Source organism: Aphelocoma coerulescens, chromosome 29 (genome assembly GCF_041296385.1).
Source record: "Aphelocoma coerulescens isolate FSJ_1873_10779 chromosome 29, UR_Acoe_1.0, whole genome shotgun sequence".
NCBI classification, from domain to species: Eukaryota; Metazoa; Chordata; class Aves; order Passeriformes; family Corvidae; genus Aphelocoma; species Aphelocoma coerulescens.
Window position 1 is genome coordinate 2,071,673 of NC_091042.1, and position 19,631 is coordinate 2,091,303.

A 19,631-nucleotide genomic window follows, 5' to 3' on the forward strand; every position below is an offset into this window, starting at 1 on the left:
GTTGGCCACCTGCACCGCTGAGCTCACGGGGCAGCTGCCAGCAGCTCAATCAGCCCCGCAGGTGCCACTGGGCAGAGGGGGGGAATTGCAGGGTGCCCTGAGCTGCTCCGCTCCTGTCACCTCCCTCCAAGGGACACAGATCAAGCACCCGCACCCCCAGTAGGGCAAGGAGGGGCTGGAAGATGGAAACCGCAGGCTCTGGCCTCCTGCAGCCCCAGACGTGAATCTGGGGCAGGGATCTGGCGTTTGCCCAAACCTCCTCCTCCATCCCTCCGACCCGGTGACGGGTCAGATGCTGCCACTGCCACGACACCAAATCCCTTCTCCTGCTGCGCTCGAAGGTGGGCAAAGAAATGGGACAGAAAAACCTCCCTCCAAAAAACAAACAAACAAGAAAAAACCCCTCTCGCTCATCCATCATTCCGGCCTCTCATTTCACCAGGCCATTCCCACACGGACAGAGGGGAATCCGTAACAGGAAAGCCGAGACACCCCCCCCATTTCCCTGCTTTTAAAGGGAAAAACAGCCCTGCGCGTCCAGGCGTTGCGAGGAACTTCGCCACGGCCGCCGGTTCCCGGCTGGATCGGCTGCCAGCGCGGAGCACGGCGCTGCCAAGAGCGGCCCCTCGCACATTCCCAGCCCGGCCATGGAGCTGACGAGCTCAAGTATTTACTGAATAGATCAATAAGGGCCGGGAACGCGACGTGCACGGCTTGGGAACGAGCGGCTGGCAGCGAGCTGGATGGACGGATGGGGGGAGGCTGGACAAACGGACACACGGACGGGGGGACGGACAGCCCGGTCGCTGGATAAACACATTCCCAGTGCCACCAGGCCCGGTCACAGCCAAACTCCGTAGCCGGGCGTTGCGGCTCCGGGAGAAGCAGCCCCGGTTATGCAAGAGCCGGGAGCGCGGGGCGAGGCCGGGCTGTCACGGGCACCCCTGGGACCGGTGAGACCCCGGCCCCAGGCACCCCCGGGACACCGGGACCCGGCTCCCGCAGCGGTGCTGAGCTCCAACTTTCCTGCTTGGCTGCGGGGAAAACTTTGGATTCCAGAGGAAAATGGGATGGAGGGGGGGGGGGGGGGGGTGGGAGCAACGGGAACGGGCAAAGAGGAGAAAACGGGGAGCGCGAGCGAGCGGCCCCCGCGGCTGCGGGGGGACGGGGCGGGGGGCGCACCGCGCGCTGCGGAGGGGTGCGGGGAGGACGCGCCTCCCCAGTCCGGCCCGCTGCCCCCCGCTGCTCCCCGGTCCCTCCGGTGTCCCCACGGCGCGGCGGGGCCGGGCTGCGCCCGCTCTGCTTTGTCACGGCGGCGGCAGCGGCGGGGGGGGGGGGGGGGGGGGGGCGCGCGGCGCCCCCCGCCCCCTCCCCTCCCCGGCCCGGCCGAGCCCCGCGCCCCCGACAGCGGCTGCGGGGCCGCGCGGCTGCGGCGCCTCCCCCTCCCCGCCGGTGTCCCCCCCCCACCCCGCCGGTATCGCCCGGCGGGGGTCCGGCCCCGCCGCCCCCCCGACTCACCTTCGAGGGCGCGGGCGGCGGGCGCGGCCAGCAGGGCCAGGAGGCTCCCGGCGAGGGCCAGCAGTGGCCCCATGCCGGCGGCTCGGCGGCGGCGGCGGCGGCTCCTCACGCCGTGCTGCCCGTGGGGCGGCGCGTCCCGGGCCCGCGCACCGACATCCGCGGGGGGCGGGCGGGGGCGGGCCGGCGGCCGGGCCGGGCCGGGCCGGGGGGCGGGCGGACCCTCCGGGCTGGGCGGCGGCGGCGGCGGGGCCGGGGGGTGGCGGGGCCGGGGGGTGGCGGCGGCGGGGGATGGAGGGGGGGGGTCTGCGCGCGCCGCCGCCGCGGCGGAGGGAGGGCGGTGATTGAGGGGGGGGGGGAGATGGAGCGCGCGCCGCCGCCCGCCTGACGTCACCGGGCTCGAGCCGCCGCCGCCGTCGCGCGCGGACGGGAACGGGGAGTGGGGGGGGTGGGGGGGGGACACGCGCGTGGCGTTGGGGGGGGGGGGGTCCTACGCGCATGCGCGTGCGGTGCCGGGGCTGCGCCCCCCGGTGGGTGTGGGCAGGGACAGGGTCAAGGCAGGGGTCCGGTGTCGGTGCCGGTATCGGTGCCTGTATCGGTATGGTCCGGGCAGGGGTCTGGTGTCGGTGTCAATAATGTACAGGCAGGGGTCCGGTGCCGGTATCGGTATCGGTGTCAGTGTGGTACGGGCAGGGGTTCGGTGCCGGTATCAGTGTCAGTATGGGACGGGCAGAGATCCGGTGGGAGTGTCGGTGTCAGTATAGTACGGGCAGAGGTCCGGTGCCGGTGTCGGTATCGGTATGGCAAGGGCAGGGGACCGGTGCCGGTGCCGGTGTGGTACAGGTACCACACACAGTACCGGCCCGCGATGCCACTCCAGCCCCCCGCCCCTCCCTGCTGTGGTGGCCCCCAATCGCCCCAGGTGCGGAGGCGGCCCAGCTCCCCTCTACCGGCACACGGTACCGGCTGTGGGTCAGAGACGGACGAGGCAGCAGGACCCTCATCATCCCCAAGGGCAGCGGGACCCTCGCCATCCTCTCAGGGCTGCAGCACCTTCACTGTCCCCCCAGGGCAGTGGGACTTGATCCCCAAAGGCAACAGGACCCTCGCCATTCTCCCAGGACAGCAAGACCATCACCAGCCCCAAGGGCAGCGGGACCCTGACCGTTCCCCCAGGGCAGCAGGACCCTCGCTATGTCCGAGGGTAGTGGGACCCTCGCTGTCCCCCCCAGGGCAGTGGCTCCCTCGCCAGCCCCCAGGGCAGCAGGACCCTCGCTGTCCCCCCAGTCGTCCCTGCGGGGGTGCAGGAGCAGGGCTCAGGGCCGGGGAGCCGGAACAGAGGACCCCCATCATGGGGGTCCCGTCATCGGCAAGGCCGCCCATCACTCACCCAACTCCAGCTTTGACTGAGAACCGTGACGTCAGAGCCAGAGCCGTGACGTCATCCATTGGCCACACCGCTGCCTGCGAGGGCCCGGGACCGAGGAGGGAGATGGGCAACGGTGCCGGCACCGTCATCGGGCACCATGCGACCCCTCCGCGTGATGTCATATGTTTTTTTAAATTATGTCACACGCCTGTCCCGCCCCACCCCGGTCAGGCAGCAGCAGTGGGGCGGGGGGATGATCCGAGCTGCTGCGGCGCCAGATGTTCGGGAGAAGGTCCAGATGTTCCCGGGATGCCGCCCCTGCAGAAAGACCGGGGTGGCAGAAACACGGCATAACCCGCTGGGCTGGAGGGGTTCCTGGGGCCGGCTCTGTTCCCCCAGAGCCCCCAAACGTCGCACACGACCCGGGAGCGGGTGCGATTCTGATTCCTCCCACGCGTGGTTCCGGCCAGCTCTCCACAGCCCTGTCCCCACTCCATACCGTCCTGGACGGGGCCGTGGGGAGGCTCAGCGTGGCCAGGAAGCCCTTTCCCAGCCCCAAACAGTCCCGGTGGGTGTCCGGCCTCCCGGGAAGTCCAAGTACGCAGTGGAGCCAATCGCGCTCACGGGGCTCCCGGGCGCGTTTGATCCTCGAAATGGCAACACGGAGAGTTCACCAGTGCCACGGCGGGAGGAGCCGGGGGGAGCGCGGGGACCCCGCGGCCCTGCCCCGGCCCCGGTACCGCATCCCCAGCCCTGGCAGCCCCGGCCCCGGATCCCCCGGTTCGCCCCGGTGGCACCGGCGGTGCGGCAGCGCCCCCTGGCGGCTCCGAGGCGGCCCTGCCCGGTGCTGCCCCTCCGCTCCGGTGGACGCGGGGGTCGGAGCGGCCTTAGGAGCGCCCTGGGGCGGGGCGGGTACCCCCGTGCAGCAGCAACCCCCCCAAACAACGAGCACCCTTTTTCAGTGCCCCCGCTCCCGTCCTCGGCTCGGGACCGGAGGGCGCAGGCAGAGGCGGACACAGCCCGGGACCAGCCGCGGGCTCGGACCCCAGGACGGGGACCGGGGCTCAAACCGTGCGGTGAAGGTGCAGTCCGGGACCAACGGCCCGGCCCGGTGTACCCGGGAACGGCGGGGCCACGGAACCGGGGCTGCTCCGGTGCGAGAGCACCCACGGGGATGGGCGGGGGCTTGGAAGGGCAGTGAAGAGGGACCTGATTAGAGCAGGAGTAGGGTCAGGGGTGGGTGTCACAGATGGGAGGGAGGGGCACGCGTGGGCGGGAGCAGTGGGTGGGTGGAGGCTGAATGCGGCAGATGTGGGGTCACGAGTGGGGTATGGAGAAGAGTGGGGTCATGATGGGAGATGGGAACGGGGAGATACGGGGCAGGAGTGGGGTCACCAGTGGGTGGGGGGCTGATATGGGGCGGGTGGGGAGCCGGTGGGTGCCGCAGCCCCTCGGTGGAGCGGTCCGGGGGTCCCAGGTCCTGCCGAAGCTGGTCCCGGTCCCGGTGCCCTCCCACCCCTCCGCTCGCACGTCTCCTCCCCCTTCCTGCGCTCGGCGCTTCCCGGCGGAGCGGGGCCGCCGCGGGGACCGGCCGCGCCCGCCGCCGCTATGGAGTGAACGAGGGGCCGCGGGGACCGGCCGGACCGGCCGCCCCCCGCCCGCGGCTGCTCTCGCCAGGTAACGGGGGACGGGGACTCTGCCGCCGCTTGGCACCTCCCGCCCCGGCCCGGAACTCGGGCAGGGGCACCGAGCTGGGAGCCGGGGGGGACGGGGCTCTGCGGAGTGTCCCGGGGGGGGGGGGGGGGGGCTGTCCAGAGGCACCTCCCTGCTCCGGCGGTGGGCAGTGCGACGTGTGACAGGCTGAGCGGGGCCTCTGAGGGGGAGTGACCGTCAGCCCCTCACTGGGGTGCTTGGGAGTGGGATGGGGAAGGGGCTCTGGGACCGGTGGCACCGAGGCTGCATCGGCCGCGCAGATGGAAACGCAGCCCAGCTCGACCCGCAGTCCAGGCCACCCGCTGCTGGGTGGGTGCAGAGGATGGCACCCCCCCGCTCTCCTGGCACCCCCTCGCCTGGCACCCCGCTCTCCTGGAACTCAGATCTCCTGGCATGCCGCTGTTTGGGGGGTGGATGGGGCAAAGGAAGACCCCTTCCCCCGTCCCGCCGGTGGGACCTGGACAGCGAGTTCCTGGGACGGGAGCAGCGCCGAGTCCAGCGCGGACTCCCCGAGCCGTGACTCATCCTGGGTTGGGTCGCCTGGGGAAGGCCCCGCTCCTCTTCCTACACACCAGAGGAACTTTCGCTCGCTGACGAGCGCAGTCAGCAGTGGGCAGCCCCCCCTCCCAAACACATGGGCTCCGCGGTGTCCTCCCCGTGGCACTGTCACCGGTGTCCCACCGTGTCCCGTGTCCTGGCCTCGGCTGGAGAACGCTGGCAGCACTGGCATCCCCAGCACCCCAGGGAAACTGAGGCACGCTGAGGGGCAGCCACGTCCCTCGGGCTCTTCCCCGCGAGGGCAGAGCCGGAGAGGAGTCCGGGAGTCCCAAGCATTTGGAAAACCTCGGAGCATCTGTCCCTGCTCCTGATCTCTGGATCCCTGTCTCATGATCTCTGGAGCCCACCGAGCGTGAGCGTCCCTGCGAAAGCCCCGGGGAATCTGCCGAGCGGCCGGCAGGATAAGGACGGTGCCCTGAGGTGCCCCGCAGGATAAGGACGGTGCTCTGAGGGACCCACCTGCGCCAGACTGCGAGATCGCAGGCGGCAGCGGGGACATGGCCAGGGCTGGGGTCCGTCCCTGTCCCCCCGGCACAGCCCTCCCGAGAGTGGGGGGCTGCAGCTGGCTGCCAGGAAGGGCTGGTGGTTAATGAGTAACATCCGTGGGATGTACGGCACCTCGGGACAGGGAAGGGGACGGGGAGTGTACGGCAGCTCCGGCTTGGGGAAGGGTTTCCTGTTGCAGTGAGAAAGCACAAAGCCCGTACTGAGAGTGTGGGGGTCCCTGAGCCCCCCACCCCCCGTGCCCGGGCTCCTCCTGAGCCACCTCCCTGCCCAGAAGACCCCCAGTCCCACGAGGAGGTGAAGCCCGTCGGGTGGAGGAGGAAGAGAAAGTGGCTGCGTCGAGGGGGTTTGGGGAGGGAGAGCGGGCGGGGGGCGGCTGTGCCCCCTCCCCGGGTGCCCTACCCTGCCCCGTGTCGAGCCGGTTTCCCCAGCCACAAGGCAGCTGTGCCCCTGCGACCTCGGCTCCCCCGGATGACCTGGAGGAGGGTCCCCATGGGGTGTTGCCCCAAGGAGGGAACTGAGGAAAAGCTCTACTGCAGAAGAAGAAGGAAACATGGAAATTAGGATGGGAAGGAAACTGGGCACAGCTGGGCTGTAGGAACTGCTGTGACTGATGCCAGGAGGGGACAGGAATGTTCCCCCCCTCGAGCTCCTCCTGGGCAGTGGGAGGAGGGAGCAGTGCAGCTTCTCCTGCAGACTCTCAGCAGATCCAGGCATGCCTGGCTTAAGGCTTACACTCCAGGTTGGCGCTTCCAGCCAGCAGCTGCCTCCCAGGGCTGAGCAGAAATACAGGTTTAATAGGGGAGGAGGATGGGGATTAACCTCGAGGCTGGCAAAAGGAGAGGCTGTTTTTCCCTCCTGCCAAGATCCCCCCGGGACTGTGGGGAGAAGCCCAGCAGCATTCCCAGAATTGCTGGGTCCATCTCCCACCGGGCATTGACCCCTCCGGCGTAACCTTATCCCCTGGGCCGTTCACTGCAGTGTATCACCCGGATCTGTTTGCTCCGGGCAGGCATGGAGTCGAAAGCAAACGCATTTCTGGAAGGCGTCAGCCTCCAGCCACCATGGTTGGTTCCCCACTGGAGTGGCGGCACACGGAGCTCCGTGAGGGCTGCTCCCATGGGACGCGGAGCACCCCGGGGTGCTCCCGCCGCTCCCTGGGGCTGCTCGCTGCAGGCCGCAGGCGTTTGTTTGCTCCGGCTGCGACGTTGCCCAGTGACGCCGGCTTCCTTCCCCTCGCAGGGCTCTCGGAGTGCCTCAGCTCCACCTCCGCCCTGCGCCTTCGGCGGCTCCGCGCGGCCCAGGCCCGTGGGGAACGCGCTGCCCGCGGGGACACGGGACGTGACGCGGCTCCGCGTCCCCCCGCTCGCCTGAGGGCACGGCGAGCCAGGCCCGGGCGGACGGGCCGGCCCGGGGGTGCCGCCGGTGCCCCGGCCCCTCGGCTGGGCCGTGAGACGGCGGCGCTGCGGGATCCGCCGCGGGATCGGGCCTTGGCCCCGGGTGGGGCCGGCGGAACCGGCAGCGAGGTGTGCGTGTGTGGGGACCCCGCTGGCCGGCCGGGCCCACGGGGCTGCGGTGGGGCCCGAGGGAGCGAGCGTGGCGGGAGGAAGGGCGGGAGCTGTCGGGAAGAGGCGCGGGCACTGCTGAGGGGACGGGCTGGGAATGTTGGGGTTCTGACGTCCGCCTTGGGGTGTGGTGGGGCCGTGAGTCCCCAGCCCAGGCATTCCAGGTGGAGTTGCCTATCTAGCGCCTCATGCCAGTCCTCTTCTTGCTTTCCGTGATCTCTGGAGCCCACCGAGCATGAGGGGCAGCTGGGGAAGGGGCCCTCCGTGCAGGGGGCACCTGAGGAAGTTTTGGAGGGCAGCCGAGCCACCTCACTGGGATCACCCCAGCAGAACGGCCTCACCAAGCTCAGGGGAGTTCACACTTCTCCCACTCCCAGGGGGTTCCCCACTCTTCCGGCTCTCCCAGCTCTCCTGTGCCAAGTCCAGCAGCACTTGCCTGTCCCTCCGAGTGCCTGTCCCATGGCAGAAGGAGCAGGGATTCCCCGGAGACGCGGGAAACTGAGGCACAAAGTGGGCTGCCAACCCGCCCAGGATTGCCCAAGAGGCTGATCCTGAATCAAGCTTCCTACTCCTTCTCCTCCCCAGCAGCCCCAGCCCAGTGGAGCAGCAGGTTCAGACAGGGAGGGACAAGCAGCAGCTCTCACCCCCTCCCTGAGAGGCTCTTGGTCCTCAGCCCTGCCAGAGTTGGGTTGGGGGCTGCTCCATTGGCCCTGCCCTCATCCCCTCTCCTTTTTGTCCACAGGTGACTGTTCCAAGATGTCCCTCTGGAACCTGGTGTCCCACATGCCACCGGAGGAGTTCAGCAGCCTCTCCGCGGAGTTTCCCCGGAGCCTGCGCTGTCTCCTGGCCGAGTGGCTGGAGAACCAGCCCTGGTGAGTCTCCTGGGACCCTTCCTCCCCAGAGCAGCACGAGGCTGGGGGGTCACACAGGGGAGGGTAGGGGATCCATGCCCATTCTCCCAACTTCTCCCCTCTCCAGGGAGTTCATCAATGGCTCTGACACCTTCTGCACCAGCATGGCCAGTGGGATGCTGTCAGACATGCTGGAGAAACTCCGCAGCGCTGCCAGCAGCGACGGGCAGCAGTGCCAGATCCTGCAGCAAGTCAGCAGCATCGAGGTGCGTGGGGACACTGGGGCCGGGTCACGCTGGGATCACAGCCAGTTCCCAGGAAAACTTGATTATTTTATGCTGGAAGGGCTCGATGCCTTAGGATGGTCCCCGTGTGACACCCCTTTCCAGCCTTGTGGGCAATGAGCAGACTCAGCAGTTGGGTTTTTGGGGTGTTCCAGAGGACAGAGGGGTTTGTTTGTATCCCAGGCTCTGCAGCCCAGTGGCCCACTGGGAGCTGCCACATCCCCCCTCCAGCAGTCCCATGGGGACCCTCCTGAGCCCCTCAGCCCCTGTGGCCCCACTCACCCCCAGTTGTTGGCACCTGGGGGCTGTCTCACCAGATGTTCCCCATTTTCTGCTCGGCTGTTTGATTTCTCCTTTCCCCAGGCCGTGTGGGGCTGCATTTCCTCCTGTCGTGAGCTCTGGGTTTCGTTTTTGGGGACCTTTCTCTTATCAAGGCTGTTGGAATTGCTCTGTCCCTTTCCCAACCCTCTGGCCAGCAAAGCTCAGAGCACCAGGGCTCAGCAGGGCTCACTCCCAGAGCCCCATTCTGGTTGAAAACTGCTTTTTTTGTAACAGACCTTTTTAATATCCAACATTTGGGAAGGGATCAGCTTTACTCACAACTTCTGGGGAGCAGAGTGACTTTCCAAAACAAGACTGTTGCTTTTTGCTGTAGGAAACGAGCAGATGTTTCAGCTTAGGGATTTTTTATTATTTAAAATGTTGAAGCAGAGCAGCCCATCTGTGTTCCCTCCTCCCTCCATCCATCCCTCATCCCGGACCACCAAATCCTCGTTTCTCCACTCCCATCCGGGGTGTTCCCTGCTCTCGCTGCTGCCGTGGGTGGTGGGAGCCAGGTCACCCCCAGGTTGGGCAACCACAGGGCTGGGAGCCAAACCTGGGCCTCTCACCCCCTGAATCCCACATTTTCCCTGGAAGAGCCCACAGGGCTGTATCCAGCCCCTCGCAGTGGAGCTCCCACCGGCACAGGAACCCACCAAGTGCGTCATCAGCCATTCCCCCCATGGTGTTTAGCTGCTGTTTTGGGAAGTAGCTAATTTGGGAAATGCGTGAAGGCCGGAGGAGCTGGCATGGGACACAGGAACGGAGCCAGCGGGGAATTCCTCTCCCTGTTTTCAGAGGAAAGCATTGATCCGCCCAGGGCAGCTGGGAGAGTCTCCCCCAGGTGTCAGGCTGGAGGAAATGCTCACGGGAATGGAGAATTCTTTTTCGGTTTGGAATTTTTTTTTTTTTTGTTCCAATTTGAAGTGGATTCTTCTACTTTTTATACAAAAAAAAATGGAGTTGGAGCCGATGATCCTGATGGTCCCTCCACCTCCAGATATTCCATGATTCTGTGCGCCATTTAAAGAGGTTTAAAAGCTGGAAATCAGCTCTGTGGTGGTTGTGGAACCCCCGAATTGCCTTGGCCAGGTGCTGTGGGAAGGGGCTGGGGTGGGAGGGGGCCAGAAACAGGGGGCACATGTCCTGCACCCCCCCGACACCCCCCATTTGTGTCCCCCCAGAACACCTTCCGCCACGACCCGCTGCGGCTGGTGGCTGTCATGAGAGCCATCCTGGAGGGCGAGAAGGCGGCTGTGCTCAAACGGGTGGGTGGTCCCTGCCCCCCTCCCGGGCACCCCGAGGTGCAGGACTGGCCGCAGCCCCCACTGACCCCGCTCTGCTCTGCCCCAGGACCGCCACCTGCCCCTCAGCTTCCACCGGCGGCAGGAGGAGCTGAAGTTCAGCCTGGGGCTGCAGCGGCTGCAGCACCGAGTCCGTGAGATCCAGGCACTCCGGGAAGAGGGGCCGGGGCGGGACGGGGCCGTGGACAGCCCCACAGCCCCCAGGGAACTGCCCACCCTCACCCTGGAGGCTGTGAAGGAGCTGGAGGCGGCCAAACAGCAGGTCCTGAAGAGGATTCAGATCTGGAAAAGACAACAGCAGCTGGCAGGGAATGGGGCCATCTTCGAGGAGAACCTGGCACCGCTGCAGAAGAGGTGAGGGGGCACAGCTGGAACCCCAGCAGGCTGGGGCACTACTCCCTCCACTGGCCCGAGGGGCTCCAGGTGAGTGATGGTGGGGTGCTGAGGGTCCCCCTTTCCCCAGGTGCGAGAAGCTGGTTGAGGTTTACTTCCAGCTGCAGCAGCAGGTGATGGCAGCGAGCACAGAGCTGGGGCCTGAGCTGCTGCCCCGGCTCCTGGAGCGCTTGAACGAGGTGTTGTCCAGCCTGGTCAAGAGGTAACGGGCTGGGGGCCTGTGGTGGCCAAGGGTTGAGATGGGTCTGCAGGGGCTGGTGGCAGAGCTGGCGGGGCATTGTGCTGAGTGCCGTGGTGTCCCTTTCTCCCTCAGCTCCTTTCTGGTGGAGAAGCAGCCCCCACAGGTGCTGAAGACCCAGACCAAGTTCCAGGCAAGCGTCCGGTTCCTGCTGGGCCCGCAGCTGCTGAAGGCAGCGCCCAAGCCCTACGTGGTGAGGGCTGACATGGTGACAGAGAAACAGGCACGGGAGCTGGAGCTCAGCAACTACAGCAACACCCTCAGGTGAGCAGCGGAGGTGAGGGGGAGGGGGCTTCCCCACTGCCGTGCCCCCCTGACCCCCTCCTCTGCCCAGCGAGAGCACGGGGGAGATCATGCACAATATGGTGGCCCTGGAGACCAACCCCACCAGCGGGACCTGCTGCGCCAACTTCAAGAACGTGGTGAGTGCCACCAGTGAGGGGCCGGGCTGGGGGTTCTGCTGGGGTCTCCGTTGGGTTTTTGGGAGTTCCGAGGCTGGGGATGCTCAGCTCTCCCTCCCCAGCTGCTGAAGAAGATCAAGCGCTGCGAGCGGAAGGGCTCCGAATCGGTGACAGAGGAGAAATGCGCCGTCCTGTTCAGCACCAATGTGGCCTTGACCCCCAGCAACATCTCCATCCACCTCCAGGTACCAGCTCCTCTCCCATGGGATGGGGCTGGATATGCTGAGCCTTCCCCTGTGGGACATCTGTGCTGGGCTGGGACAGTCCCAGAGCAGCCACCACGCTTGGCTCAGGGCCACTCTCTGCCCCCAGGTCCTGTCTCTGCCCATCGTGGTCATCGTCCACGGGAACCAGGACAACAACGCCAAAGCCACCGTGCTGTGGGATAATGCCTTCTCCGAGATTGTGAGTGCCAGGAGCCAGAGGGAAGGAGCTGGAACCTGGGGCTGGGTGGGCTCTGGAGGGGGGCAACAGTGCAGGCTGGAGCAGGAGTCCAGGGGTGGGTGTCCTGTCCTGATGATCCCCTGCCCGGCCACAGGACCGGGTGCCCTTCGTGGTGGCCGAGCGGGTGCCCTGGGAGAAGATGTGTGACACCCTGAACCTGAAGTTCATGGCAGAGGTGCAGACCACCAAGGGGCTCCTCAAGGAGCACTACTTCTTCCTGGCCCAAAAGATCTTCAATGACCACAGCGCCAGGTTCGAGGACTTCCAGAGCCGCCACGTCTCCTGGGCCCAGTTCAACAAGGTGACTGGGAGGGCTGGCCAGGGTGTGCAGGGGCCAGCATGGCCATGGGGAACCTCATGGCCTCTCTCTGCCTCAGGAGATCCTCCCTGGCCGGGGATTCACCTTCTGGCAGTGGTTTGATGGAGTCCTGGACCTCACCAAGAGATGCCTCAAAAGTTACTGGTCAGACAGGTGGGTGCCCCGGGGCTGAGCTTTGGGGGTCCTGATCCCACCCCACCACCCTGGGTGATCCTGATCCCTCTTCCCCACCTGTCCACTCCTCCAGGCTCATTGTGGGCTTCATCAGCAAGCAGTACGTGTGCAAACTGCTGAGCGCGGAGCCGGACGGGACCTTCCTGCTCCGCTTCAGCGACTCCGAGATCGGGGGCGTCACCATCGCTTACGTCATCCGGGGCAAGGACGGTGAGATGGGGTCAGGGGCTGTGCAGGGGGGGTCCTTGTTGCCAACAGCTGTGGGGTGTTACAGGAACCAGCACTGGAATCCCGTGATGTGTCTTCCCTCGCTCAGGCTCCAGCCAGGTGGAAAACATCCAGCCCTTCTCTGCCAAGGATTTGTCCATCCGCTCCCTCGGCGACCGGATCCGGGACTTGGGGCAGCTCCGCAATCTGTACCCCAACATCCCCAAGGACCAGGCGTTTGGGAGTCACTACAACAGTGAGTGGAGGGGTCCAGGATGGGCCCTGGGCTGTGCTGCACCTCTGCACTCCAGCAATGCCGTGGGGGGTGTCTTGGGTCTCACCCAGGTGGCCCCAGGGTTTGCGGGGGTGGTGGCAAAGAAGGTTGGCAGGGCACGGTGGTGGGAGGTGGTGGCTCATGGATGCTTCTCCTCCCTGAGCAGAAGAGCAGACAGGCAAGGACGTCCGGGGTTACGTCTCCACTGCCATCAAGATGACGGTGGAAAGCGAAAGGTGGGTGCGAGGCTGTGTGCATGTGGGCCAGGGTTTGCACAGACCCCTGGCCGGCCTGAGCATCCCCCTGGGCAGGGAAATCCCTGACTGGGAAAAACAGAGCTGTGCTGGTGAGTGAAGAGTCCCCCATGGGCCCCCCGAGCTGCGCTGGGGCACGTCTGTGCACTTACCACCCTCCCCTCGAGCACCCACCAGCACATGTCCCCCTTCAGAGCCTGGACTTGGCAGTGCTGATGGGGACCATGTGCTTTTGCAGGGACCAGCAGCCTCCAAGCACCATGGGGGCCCCCCCTGAGGCCCCCCAGGTGCAGGTGTTCAGCCTGCCCCCCATGCTGCAGCCCGAGCTGCACCCTGAGAGTCTGCAGCCAGTGCTGCCCCCCATCTGGTGAGTGCCCTGCTGTGGGGTGGGGGGTGGGGGCTGTGGCAGAGTCTCCCCCTCAATCTGAACCTCTCTGTGTGTGCACTGCAGCCCCCCCACTCCCTTCTGCCCCCAGCCCATCCCCTCGGGCTACCCCACGGTTGAGAGCAACATGAACATGATGGTCCCCGACAGGCTCAGCTCCCCCTTCCACAGGTAGGAGCAGGGCAGGGTGGGGGGCAGGGTGGGGGGCAGGGTGGGCACCCCTCTGGTCCCCAGCAGGGTCAGGGGGTGTTCCCCCCTCTCTGAGTGCTCCCCCTCCCCACAGCCCATCACCGATTCTCTCGTCACCTCTGGCCATGGACCCCTCGCTGTCCCACTGCCAGGAACCTGCCTTCAGGACCCCCGGGTAAGACCTGGCACACAGGTGCAAGGGGGGCACCCTGCCCTGCACCCCTTTTCCCCCCCCACCCCAGACCTGGAGCAGCCATCCCCAGCTGACCAGTGCTCCCAGTGCTCTGCCCTGCTGGTGCTCCCTGGAGGAGCCCCCAGAAACCAAGCTGTACCCCCCCAATGCCTTTCTACACCATTCTACACCATTCTTTCCCCCTCCAGACCCTTCATGCCCAGCCAGTACATGCCCGGGGAGGTCTCGCAGCTGCTGCCCGGGGGTCCCTCTGTGGAGCCGCGGGATGAGGAGATGCCCGAGCTGCCCCCGTTCCCAGCCGTGGAGGATGGGCCGCTGCAGAGCTCCCCACGGTGGTAAGCACGGGGAGGGGTCAGCAGAGGGAAACCCCCTCCCAACCCCCCCCCCCCCGGTCATCCTGCTGCCTCTGTCCCCAGGATGTCACCCAGCATGGAGCAGTCACCAGGCTCAGAGTTGGAGCAGTTCCTGCAGGATGTGCCCCTGTTGCCCCCCTTCGCGCCCCTCCCGCAGCACAGCGGGTACCCCAATTCCAGCCCATCCTGCTGGGGGCTGGGGGAGGCGCGGTGGGATGACAGCATCCGGCCGGGACACGCGTGAGGGGGCTACCGGGGGGGGGGAGGCGGGACATCGGACCCCCCCCACTCCCTCCCAGCCTTGTCTGGGTTCACGGACTCGATAACGACTCGTGCAGGGGTGGAAACTCCAACTGGGAAAGGTGGGGTTGGGGGGATTTGGGGTAACCCCCGCCCTCCCCCCTTGCACTGCTGCCCGCCCCCGCCGCTGCCGGGGGTCCGCGGGTGAGGGGGTGCAGGCGCAGGGGCCCCGTCCTGCGTGGGGGGCACCGGCAGCCGCACGCGGTGCCCCCAGCCCACGCCGCCGGGATGAGTCACCGCGGGGGCGGGAGGCGGCAGCGCGAACGGCGCCGGGGCGGAGGTGCCAGCCCGGTGCCCGGCGGGGGTAGACACCGGGACCCCCATGGAGGGGGACACGGGCCCCTCGCACCCCCCGCAGTCAGCGCTTGCTTTGGGGTTTTGAGCTGCTCCCCACCCCCTCCCCCCCTCCAAGCTGGAGCAGGGGGCAGGAAGATAAGCCATAAAATAAAGTTTTATTCCAAAATAACAAAATAAATAATCTACTGTACACGGTACAAAGGAAGAGTCGCTAATGCTCTAAAAAGACACCACACAGTCCTAACGGGGGGGGTGGGAACCCCGGGGCTGGGCACGGCTTGTGGGGATTGGGGGGGGGGGAGGGAAAGAGGAGGAACCCCAAGGGGTTGGGGTGGAGGGGGGGGAACAGCACCTCCCCAGTGCCCGTCAAACGCCGCCTGCTTCGTGCTGGGAGGGGGTGACACCCCACGGCACGTGTGACACCCCCCGGCACAGGGACCATGCTTGAAGCACACGCAGGTATCGGGGTGCGGGGGGGGGGTGTGGGGGGCCGCGTGCGGGGGCTGCGGGGGTGGGGGTATTTACAGCCGATGCGGTGCTGGGGGGGGGGGTCGCAGGGTGGGTGCACAGTGAGCTGGCACGTGCTGCGGGGAGGGGGCTGGCGGCTGGTGCGTGGGCGCTGCGGGTGGGGGGGGGGGGGACCGTGTGCCCGGCGTGGGCGGCAGCGCTGACGTGGGAGCGCACAGTGCGACGCGTCTGTCCCCGCGCGGTGACGGGGCCGGGGAGGGGGACGGTCAGCACGGAGGTGGGGCGGGGGCTGTACAGGGGGCTCCAGTCCATCGAGGGCTCCCCAGCCCTGGGGGGCGGCGGGGGGCGCAGAGCCGGGCGGGATGAGGGTATTGCTGCTGCGGGGAGTCGCATCCCGCCGCGGCTGAGGTAACCAGAGCGTCGGTGCGGGACGGGAGGGGGCCGGGGAGCTGTGGCTGAGACCCTCCCCCCCACCCCCCACAAGCTCCCCGGGCCCGGAGCGCCGCCGCACCCGTCCCCCAGCACGTTATTGCTTCGTTAATGGTGGCGGGGGGGCTACAGGGGCCTCACTGCCGGCTGGTCTCCTGCTCCACCTTGATGGTGCCCCGAGGGGGCTCTGGGGGGGCCGGAGGACCCCGTTCTGCCAGCCCGTCCTCGAACTCTGTGGGGATAACAACGGAGGTGGCGTCAGGACACGGTTCCGTAGGAGAAGGCAGCGGTGCCGCCCTGACCCCTGCCCACGGCAAAGCCCCCCCGGCCCCGCGGGGGCTCACCTGGTCCCGGGGGCTTCCCCGGCAGGCAGGGACTGAGCCGCCCCACGCGCTCGTGCGAGACCAGCCGGGCCAGGCGCAGCCCCTCGTCCATCAGCGTCTGCTGGAGGATGTGGCGGCTCCAGAGCCCGTGGGGCGCGAGGCCGAGGGGCACGTCCGGGGCAGCACCGGGCGGAGGGGTCAGTCGGGGACAGGCCCCCGCCGCTGCCGAGAGAGGGGTGAGAGTCAGCGCGAGGGGCCGGGGACCGGCCACCACCAGCCCTCCGGGAAGGGGAGGGACCCCCACTCACCCTGCAAGTGGCCGTCGAGGCTCTCCCCAGACAGGCTGCCCGTGTCCTCCTCCAGGCTGGCTCGGTACGCGGCCCCGGGAGGCTCCAGCCCCACCGGCAGTGCCAGTAGCTCAGGGCGGCTCTGCTCTCCCGCCTGCCAGGAGTGCACAGGTGAGCAGGTCCCCTGTGCCACCCACCCCAGCACACCCACGGCCGTCACCCCGAGCTGGCAGAGCAGCCCCAGGCACGTTGTGCCGTCACACCCACACTCGCAGGTGTGCACACCTGCACACGCTCCCCCTGCACCTGCACCCACCTCCTGCTTGAGCCGCTTGGCCACGACGGCACCGCTGTCCTCGGGATGGGCCCTGGGGGTGGAAAGGGGCTGTGTCAGGTGTGGCGGTGGCCACAGCAAGGCCCCACGCTGTGAGGGGAGCCACCAGGCAGGGCAATGCCAGAGATTGGGGTTCTGGCACGGATGGAATTGGGGGTGGAAAAAGAGGAAAGCAGCTGGAGAGCGAAGGGAAAAGGCAGCCCTGGCACGGTGGGCGGGGGGCTTTGGGGATAGAGGCAAGAGACAGGGTATCCCCAGTGGCATCCCTTTGCTGGCTGGCATCCCCCCCCCCCCCACACCTGGCATCCCCCCCCACGCCTGGCATCCCCGTCATTCCCATCCTCCCCACCTCCCACGCTCCGAGGTCAGGCAGAAACCACCCACGCTGGGAAAGGGGAACTGGGGGCCGCAGGGTCCTGGCCCCATCCAGCTCAGCTCCCAGGGTGCAAGGGGACGACAGCCAAACCCCCCTAGGGCTACGAGGCAGGGGTTTCCCAGATCTGGCTTACCTGGAGACCTTGAGCGAGGACAGGTAGGTGCTCTCCCGCGCGACCTGTCGGGACAGCGAGAAGAGCTCGACACGCCGCAGCAGCAGCGAGTTGTCCCGCAGGCAGAACTGGGCGGCCGCCTCGTTGATGATGAGCTGGGGGCAGAGATGATGCGTGAGCGGGGACAGGGACGGCAGCGCCCACGGGACAGCAGCGCCCACGCGACCTTCGGCTAAGGCAGCGCTGGCTCCAGGCTGGCAGATGCCACCTGGGTGGGAGCAGACCTCGAATCCCACCCACCCACACCCCCAGAACCGCCCCAGTCCCTGTCCCAACCCAGCACATCCCGGGAACTTCAAGCACGGAGCCCACCTCGTGCAGGGTGAGCTGCTTGCCCTCGCGGCGCCGGGCCTCGCCGCGGCCATAGATCGCGCTGTGCCGGCGGATCTCCTCCTCCTTCTGCCGGTCACCGTCCTCCAGCTGGAAGATGTGCCCCACAGCCTTGGCCAGCTTCTTGTTGAGCTTCATCAGCGCCCGCAGCTCAGCCTCGCCGCCTCGGGGGCAGCTCTGCAGCAGCCGCTCCACGCTCTCCACCACCGTCCGTGCCAACTCCGGTTCCAGCTCCGTGCCCGCTGCCTGCTCCCCGCCACTCCCGCCCGGGGAGAAGGGGGGACCCCCCGGCTCCTCGTCCCCACCACCCTCCGACTCGGGGGTGCTCCTTCCTGGCCACGGTGGAGCCGCCGACGGTGACAGCTTCTCCCCCGGCTCCGTGGGGCTGCGGGCCGGGGGCGTCCCGGCGCTGCCACCCCCTTTGCTCGCGGCCTCGCCGGGGCTGGCGTGCCCGTTGCTGAGCGCCTTGCGCCCGCCGGCCTCAGAGAGCTTGAAGAGCGGGATGCTGCTGACCGGGACGGCCGAGACAGGCTGGCTGAAGAGCCCCGGGTTGGAGGCCCACTCACGCAGGGCCTTCTGGAGGCGGCGGACGTGGAGGGGCTTGGTGGCCATGCCCACCAGCGCCATGATCTCCAGGAACTCCTCCTCGCCTGCCTCGCAGAGCTGCTGCACGTCGTCCCCCCCTTGCTGGATGAAGGTCTCATAGTAGCCCAGCAGGTTGGCACGTTGCAGCACCCGGTACAGCTGCAGCTCCCCCAGTGTGCGGGGCAGGGCCATGGCGAGCCTGTGGTAGACAGAGGGACAGACGGACTCACCACCGGGATGGACGGACATGCAGGAGAAACCCCCTCCCCACCCTTGGGCCCGGGGGTAGAGGGAGCACTCCTGGGTACGGCTGTTCCAGTGTCCCTAAACCCCACGGGCACCCAGTCCCACCCATGTGCCCCGGGCTGGGATGGTCCCTGCAGCCACAGCCCCTGGACATGGCACAGACACGAGTGGGGCCCCCCTCATCCCAGCCCCTACCCCCTACCCTGGGCTGTGCCCAGCCCCCGCCCCCCCCCCCAGCCAAGCAGCCCCCTCACCCCAGGTCCCCGCACGGGGCAGGACACACGTGGGGCTTCCCCAGCTCCCCCATTCCCGGGGATGATGTGCCAGTGCCGATCCCACCATGGCCAACCTCTCCCAGGCCCCCTGCCCGTGCCCTGTTCCCTTGTGGTCCCCTGGATCCCATCAGGGCCATCCTTCCCCGCTGACCCCGCCCCGCTCGGTGCCCTCATCCCCACCCCGGTCCCACCAGGGCCATCCTCCCCCAGTGCCCCCGCACCTGTTTGGTGCCCTCCGGTGCCCTGAACCCACCCGGTGTCCCATCCCTCCCTGTCCCTCCCAGACCCACCGGGGTCCATCCCTTCCCCGGGCTCCCTGCCCTGCCCGGTGACCCCCGGTGTCCCATCCCCCCGCCGTCCCCACGGTCCCTCTTTGCCCCCACGATCCCACCGAGGCCATTCTCCCACGAGCCCCCTACCCCGTCTGGTATCCCCCGGTGCCGCGGTGCCCCCGGTCCCATCGGGACCATCCTCTCCCTGTGCATCCCGGCGCCCCGGACCCGCCCGGAGCCCCGTGGCCAACACCCCTTGGGCCCCCCGCCCTGCCCGGTGTCCCTCGGTGCTCCGCCCCCCTACGGCCCCCCCCAGTCCCACCATGGCCACCGTCCCCCGGGACCCCCGCCCTGGCCGGTGCCCCCCGGTGCCCCGTCCCCTCCCGCCGTCCCCCGCTCGCTCACCGCCGCCTGGAACCGCCTCCGTCCGCTCCGCCCGCCCCGCCGGGCGGCCGGGGAGGGGCGGGGGGGCTCCGGGGCCGGCTCTAGCCGGGGGTCCGGGGGGTGCCGGGGTCCGGGGGTCCCGCGGCCGGGCCGGGCGCGCTCCCTCCGCCGCGCCGCGCCGCTCTGCGCGCCGCCCACACGGGCGGGACCGTGAAATAGCAGCGGCCCCGGCTGCGCCGCGCGTGGGAGGCCCCGGGGGCGGATCCCGCGGCTGCCGCCCCCGCCGAGCGCGGGGGGGGGGGCAGCGGCGGGGGCGGCGGCACCGGGCCCCCCTTCTTCCCCCCCCCCGGCACCGGAGCAGCGGGAGGGGAGCGGGAGCGGCGCCCCGCACGGCGGCATCGGGGGTCCCGCAGCCCCGGCAGGGACCGGGGAGGACACGCGGGGCACGGGGCGGGGGGGGTCCGTGGGAGAGGCAGAACCCCCCGAAGAGGACACGGTGCTCGGTTGCTGGTGTGGACACCCTGAATCCCGGGGCTCCCGCAGGCAGCGCTCGCAGCATCCCCGGTTTCGGTGACAACCCGACCGGGCGCGGGGATGCTCCGAGCACCGGCACCGCTGTCCCGGCAGCCCTGCCCCGGTGCCGGAGCCCCGGCGAAGGGCTGGCGCTTGGTGTCACCGGCACACA

At 68.3% G+C, this 19,631-nt stretch overlaps 3 protein-coding genes across 11 annotated transcripts in view; 1 reads left to right on the forward strand and 2 right to left on the reverse strand.

Annotated features, from left to right (window-relative positions):
- LRP1 (LDL receptor related protein 1) overlaps positions 1–1,653 on the reverse strand; it is an 80,094-nt gene extending 78,441 nt beyond the window's left edge. For all 4 annotated transcript variants that reach the window (XM_068997655.1, XM_068997653.1, XM_068997654.1 and 1 more), the window contains exon 1: positions 1,519–1,653. In XM_068997655.1, coding sequence (XP_068853756.1) covers positions 1,519–1,591 — 73 coding nt within the window. In that variant the 5' untranslated portion in view covers positions 1,592–1,653. The remainder of the gene's footprint in view (positions 1–1,518) is intronic.
- Positions 938–14,960, forward strand: STAT6 (signal transducer and activator of transcription 6). Of its 4 annotated transcripts, XM_068997658.1 has the most exons (21): positions 4,481–4,561; positions 6,902–7,185; positions 7,967–8,096; positions 8,203–8,341; positions 9,865–9,948; positions 10,034–10,338; positions 10,448–10,579; positions 10,691–10,879; positions 10,950–11,037; positions 11,139–11,261; positions 11,389–11,481; positions 11,615–11,821; positions 11,898–11,992; positions 12,087–12,223; positions 12,330–12,476; positions 12,661–12,730; positions 12,987–13,115; positions 13,200–13,304; positions 13,417–13,497; positions 13,704–13,850; positions 13,932–14,960. In XM_068997658.1, the coding sequence occupies exons 3-21, from the start codon at positions 7,981–7,983 to the stop codon at positions 14,110–14,112; spliced, it is 2,568 nt and encodes an 855-aa protein (XP_068853759.1). In that variant the 5' UTR covers positions 4,481–4,561; positions 6,902–7,185; positions 7,967–7,980; the 3' UTR covers positions 14,113–14,960. The 4 variants fall into 4 exon arrangements, with proteins under 4 accessions (XP_068853760.1, XP_068853757.1, XP_068853759.1 ...); XM_068997659.1 differs by lacking the exons at positions 4,481–4,561; positions 6,902–7,185 and adding an exon at positions 938–953; XM_068997656.1 differs by lacking the exon at positions 6,902–7,185 and having other exon boundaries at positions 4,415–4,561.
- Positions 14,961–15,045: 85 nt separating this feature from the next.
- Positions 15,046–19,150, reverse strand: NAB2 (NGFI-A binding protein 2). 3 transcript variants are annotated; one of them, XM_068997621.1, is made up of 7 exons: positions 18,968–19,150; positions 17,167–17,968; positions 16,816–16,949; positions 16,289–16,340; positions 15,994–16,126; positions 15,707–15,907; positions 15,046–15,594 (listed from the first exon to the last, which is right to left on the reverse strand). In XM_068997621.1, exons 2-7 carry the CDS (start codon positions 17,959–17,961, stop codon positions 15,500–15,502), a joined length of 1,410 nt encoding a protein of 469 aa, XP_068853722.1. In that variant the 5' UTR covers positions 17,962–17,968; positions 18,968–19,150; the 3' UTR covers positions 15,046–15,499. The 3 variants fall into 3 exon arrangements, with proteins under 3 accessions (XP_068853722.1, XP_068853721.1, XP_068853723.1); XM_068997620.1 differs by lacking the exon at positions 18,968–19,150 and having other exon boundaries at positions 17,167–18,025; XM_068997622.1 differs by lacking the exons at positions 15,707–15,907; positions 18,968–19,150 and having other exon boundaries at positions 17,167–18,025.
- Between the last annotated feature and the right edge of the window lie 481 nt (positions 19,151–19,631).

Excerpts from the sequence above, each read along its gene's own strand:
- STAT6 (XM_068997659.1), top strand. The coding sequence starts at position 7,981 with ATGTCCCTCTGGAACCTGGTGTCCCACATGCCACCGGAGGAGTTCAGC. Across the intron at positions 9,949-10,033 it reads AGGCGGCTGTGCTCAAACGG|GACCGCCACCTGCCCCTCAG; the intron begins GTGGGTGGTCCC and ends GCTCTGCCCCAG. Across the intron at positions 11,482-11,614 it reads ATAATGCCTTCTCCGAGATT|GACCGGGTGCCCTTCGTGGT; the intron begins GTGAGTGCCAGG and ends GCCCGGCCACAG.
- NAB2 (XM_068997620.1), bottom strand. The coding sequence starts at position 18,018 with ATGTCCGTCCATCCCGGTGGTGAGTCCGTCTGTCCCTCTGTCTACCAC. Across the intron at positions 16,950-17,166 it reads AGCAGCTCACCCTGCACGAG|CTCATCATCAACGAGGCGGC; the intron begins GTGGGCTCCGTG and ends CTCTGCCCCCAG. Across the intron at positions 15,595-15,706 it reads GGGGAAGCCCCCGGGACCAG|AGTTCGAGGACGGGCTGGCA; the intron begins GTGAGCCCCCGC and ends TTATCCCCACAG.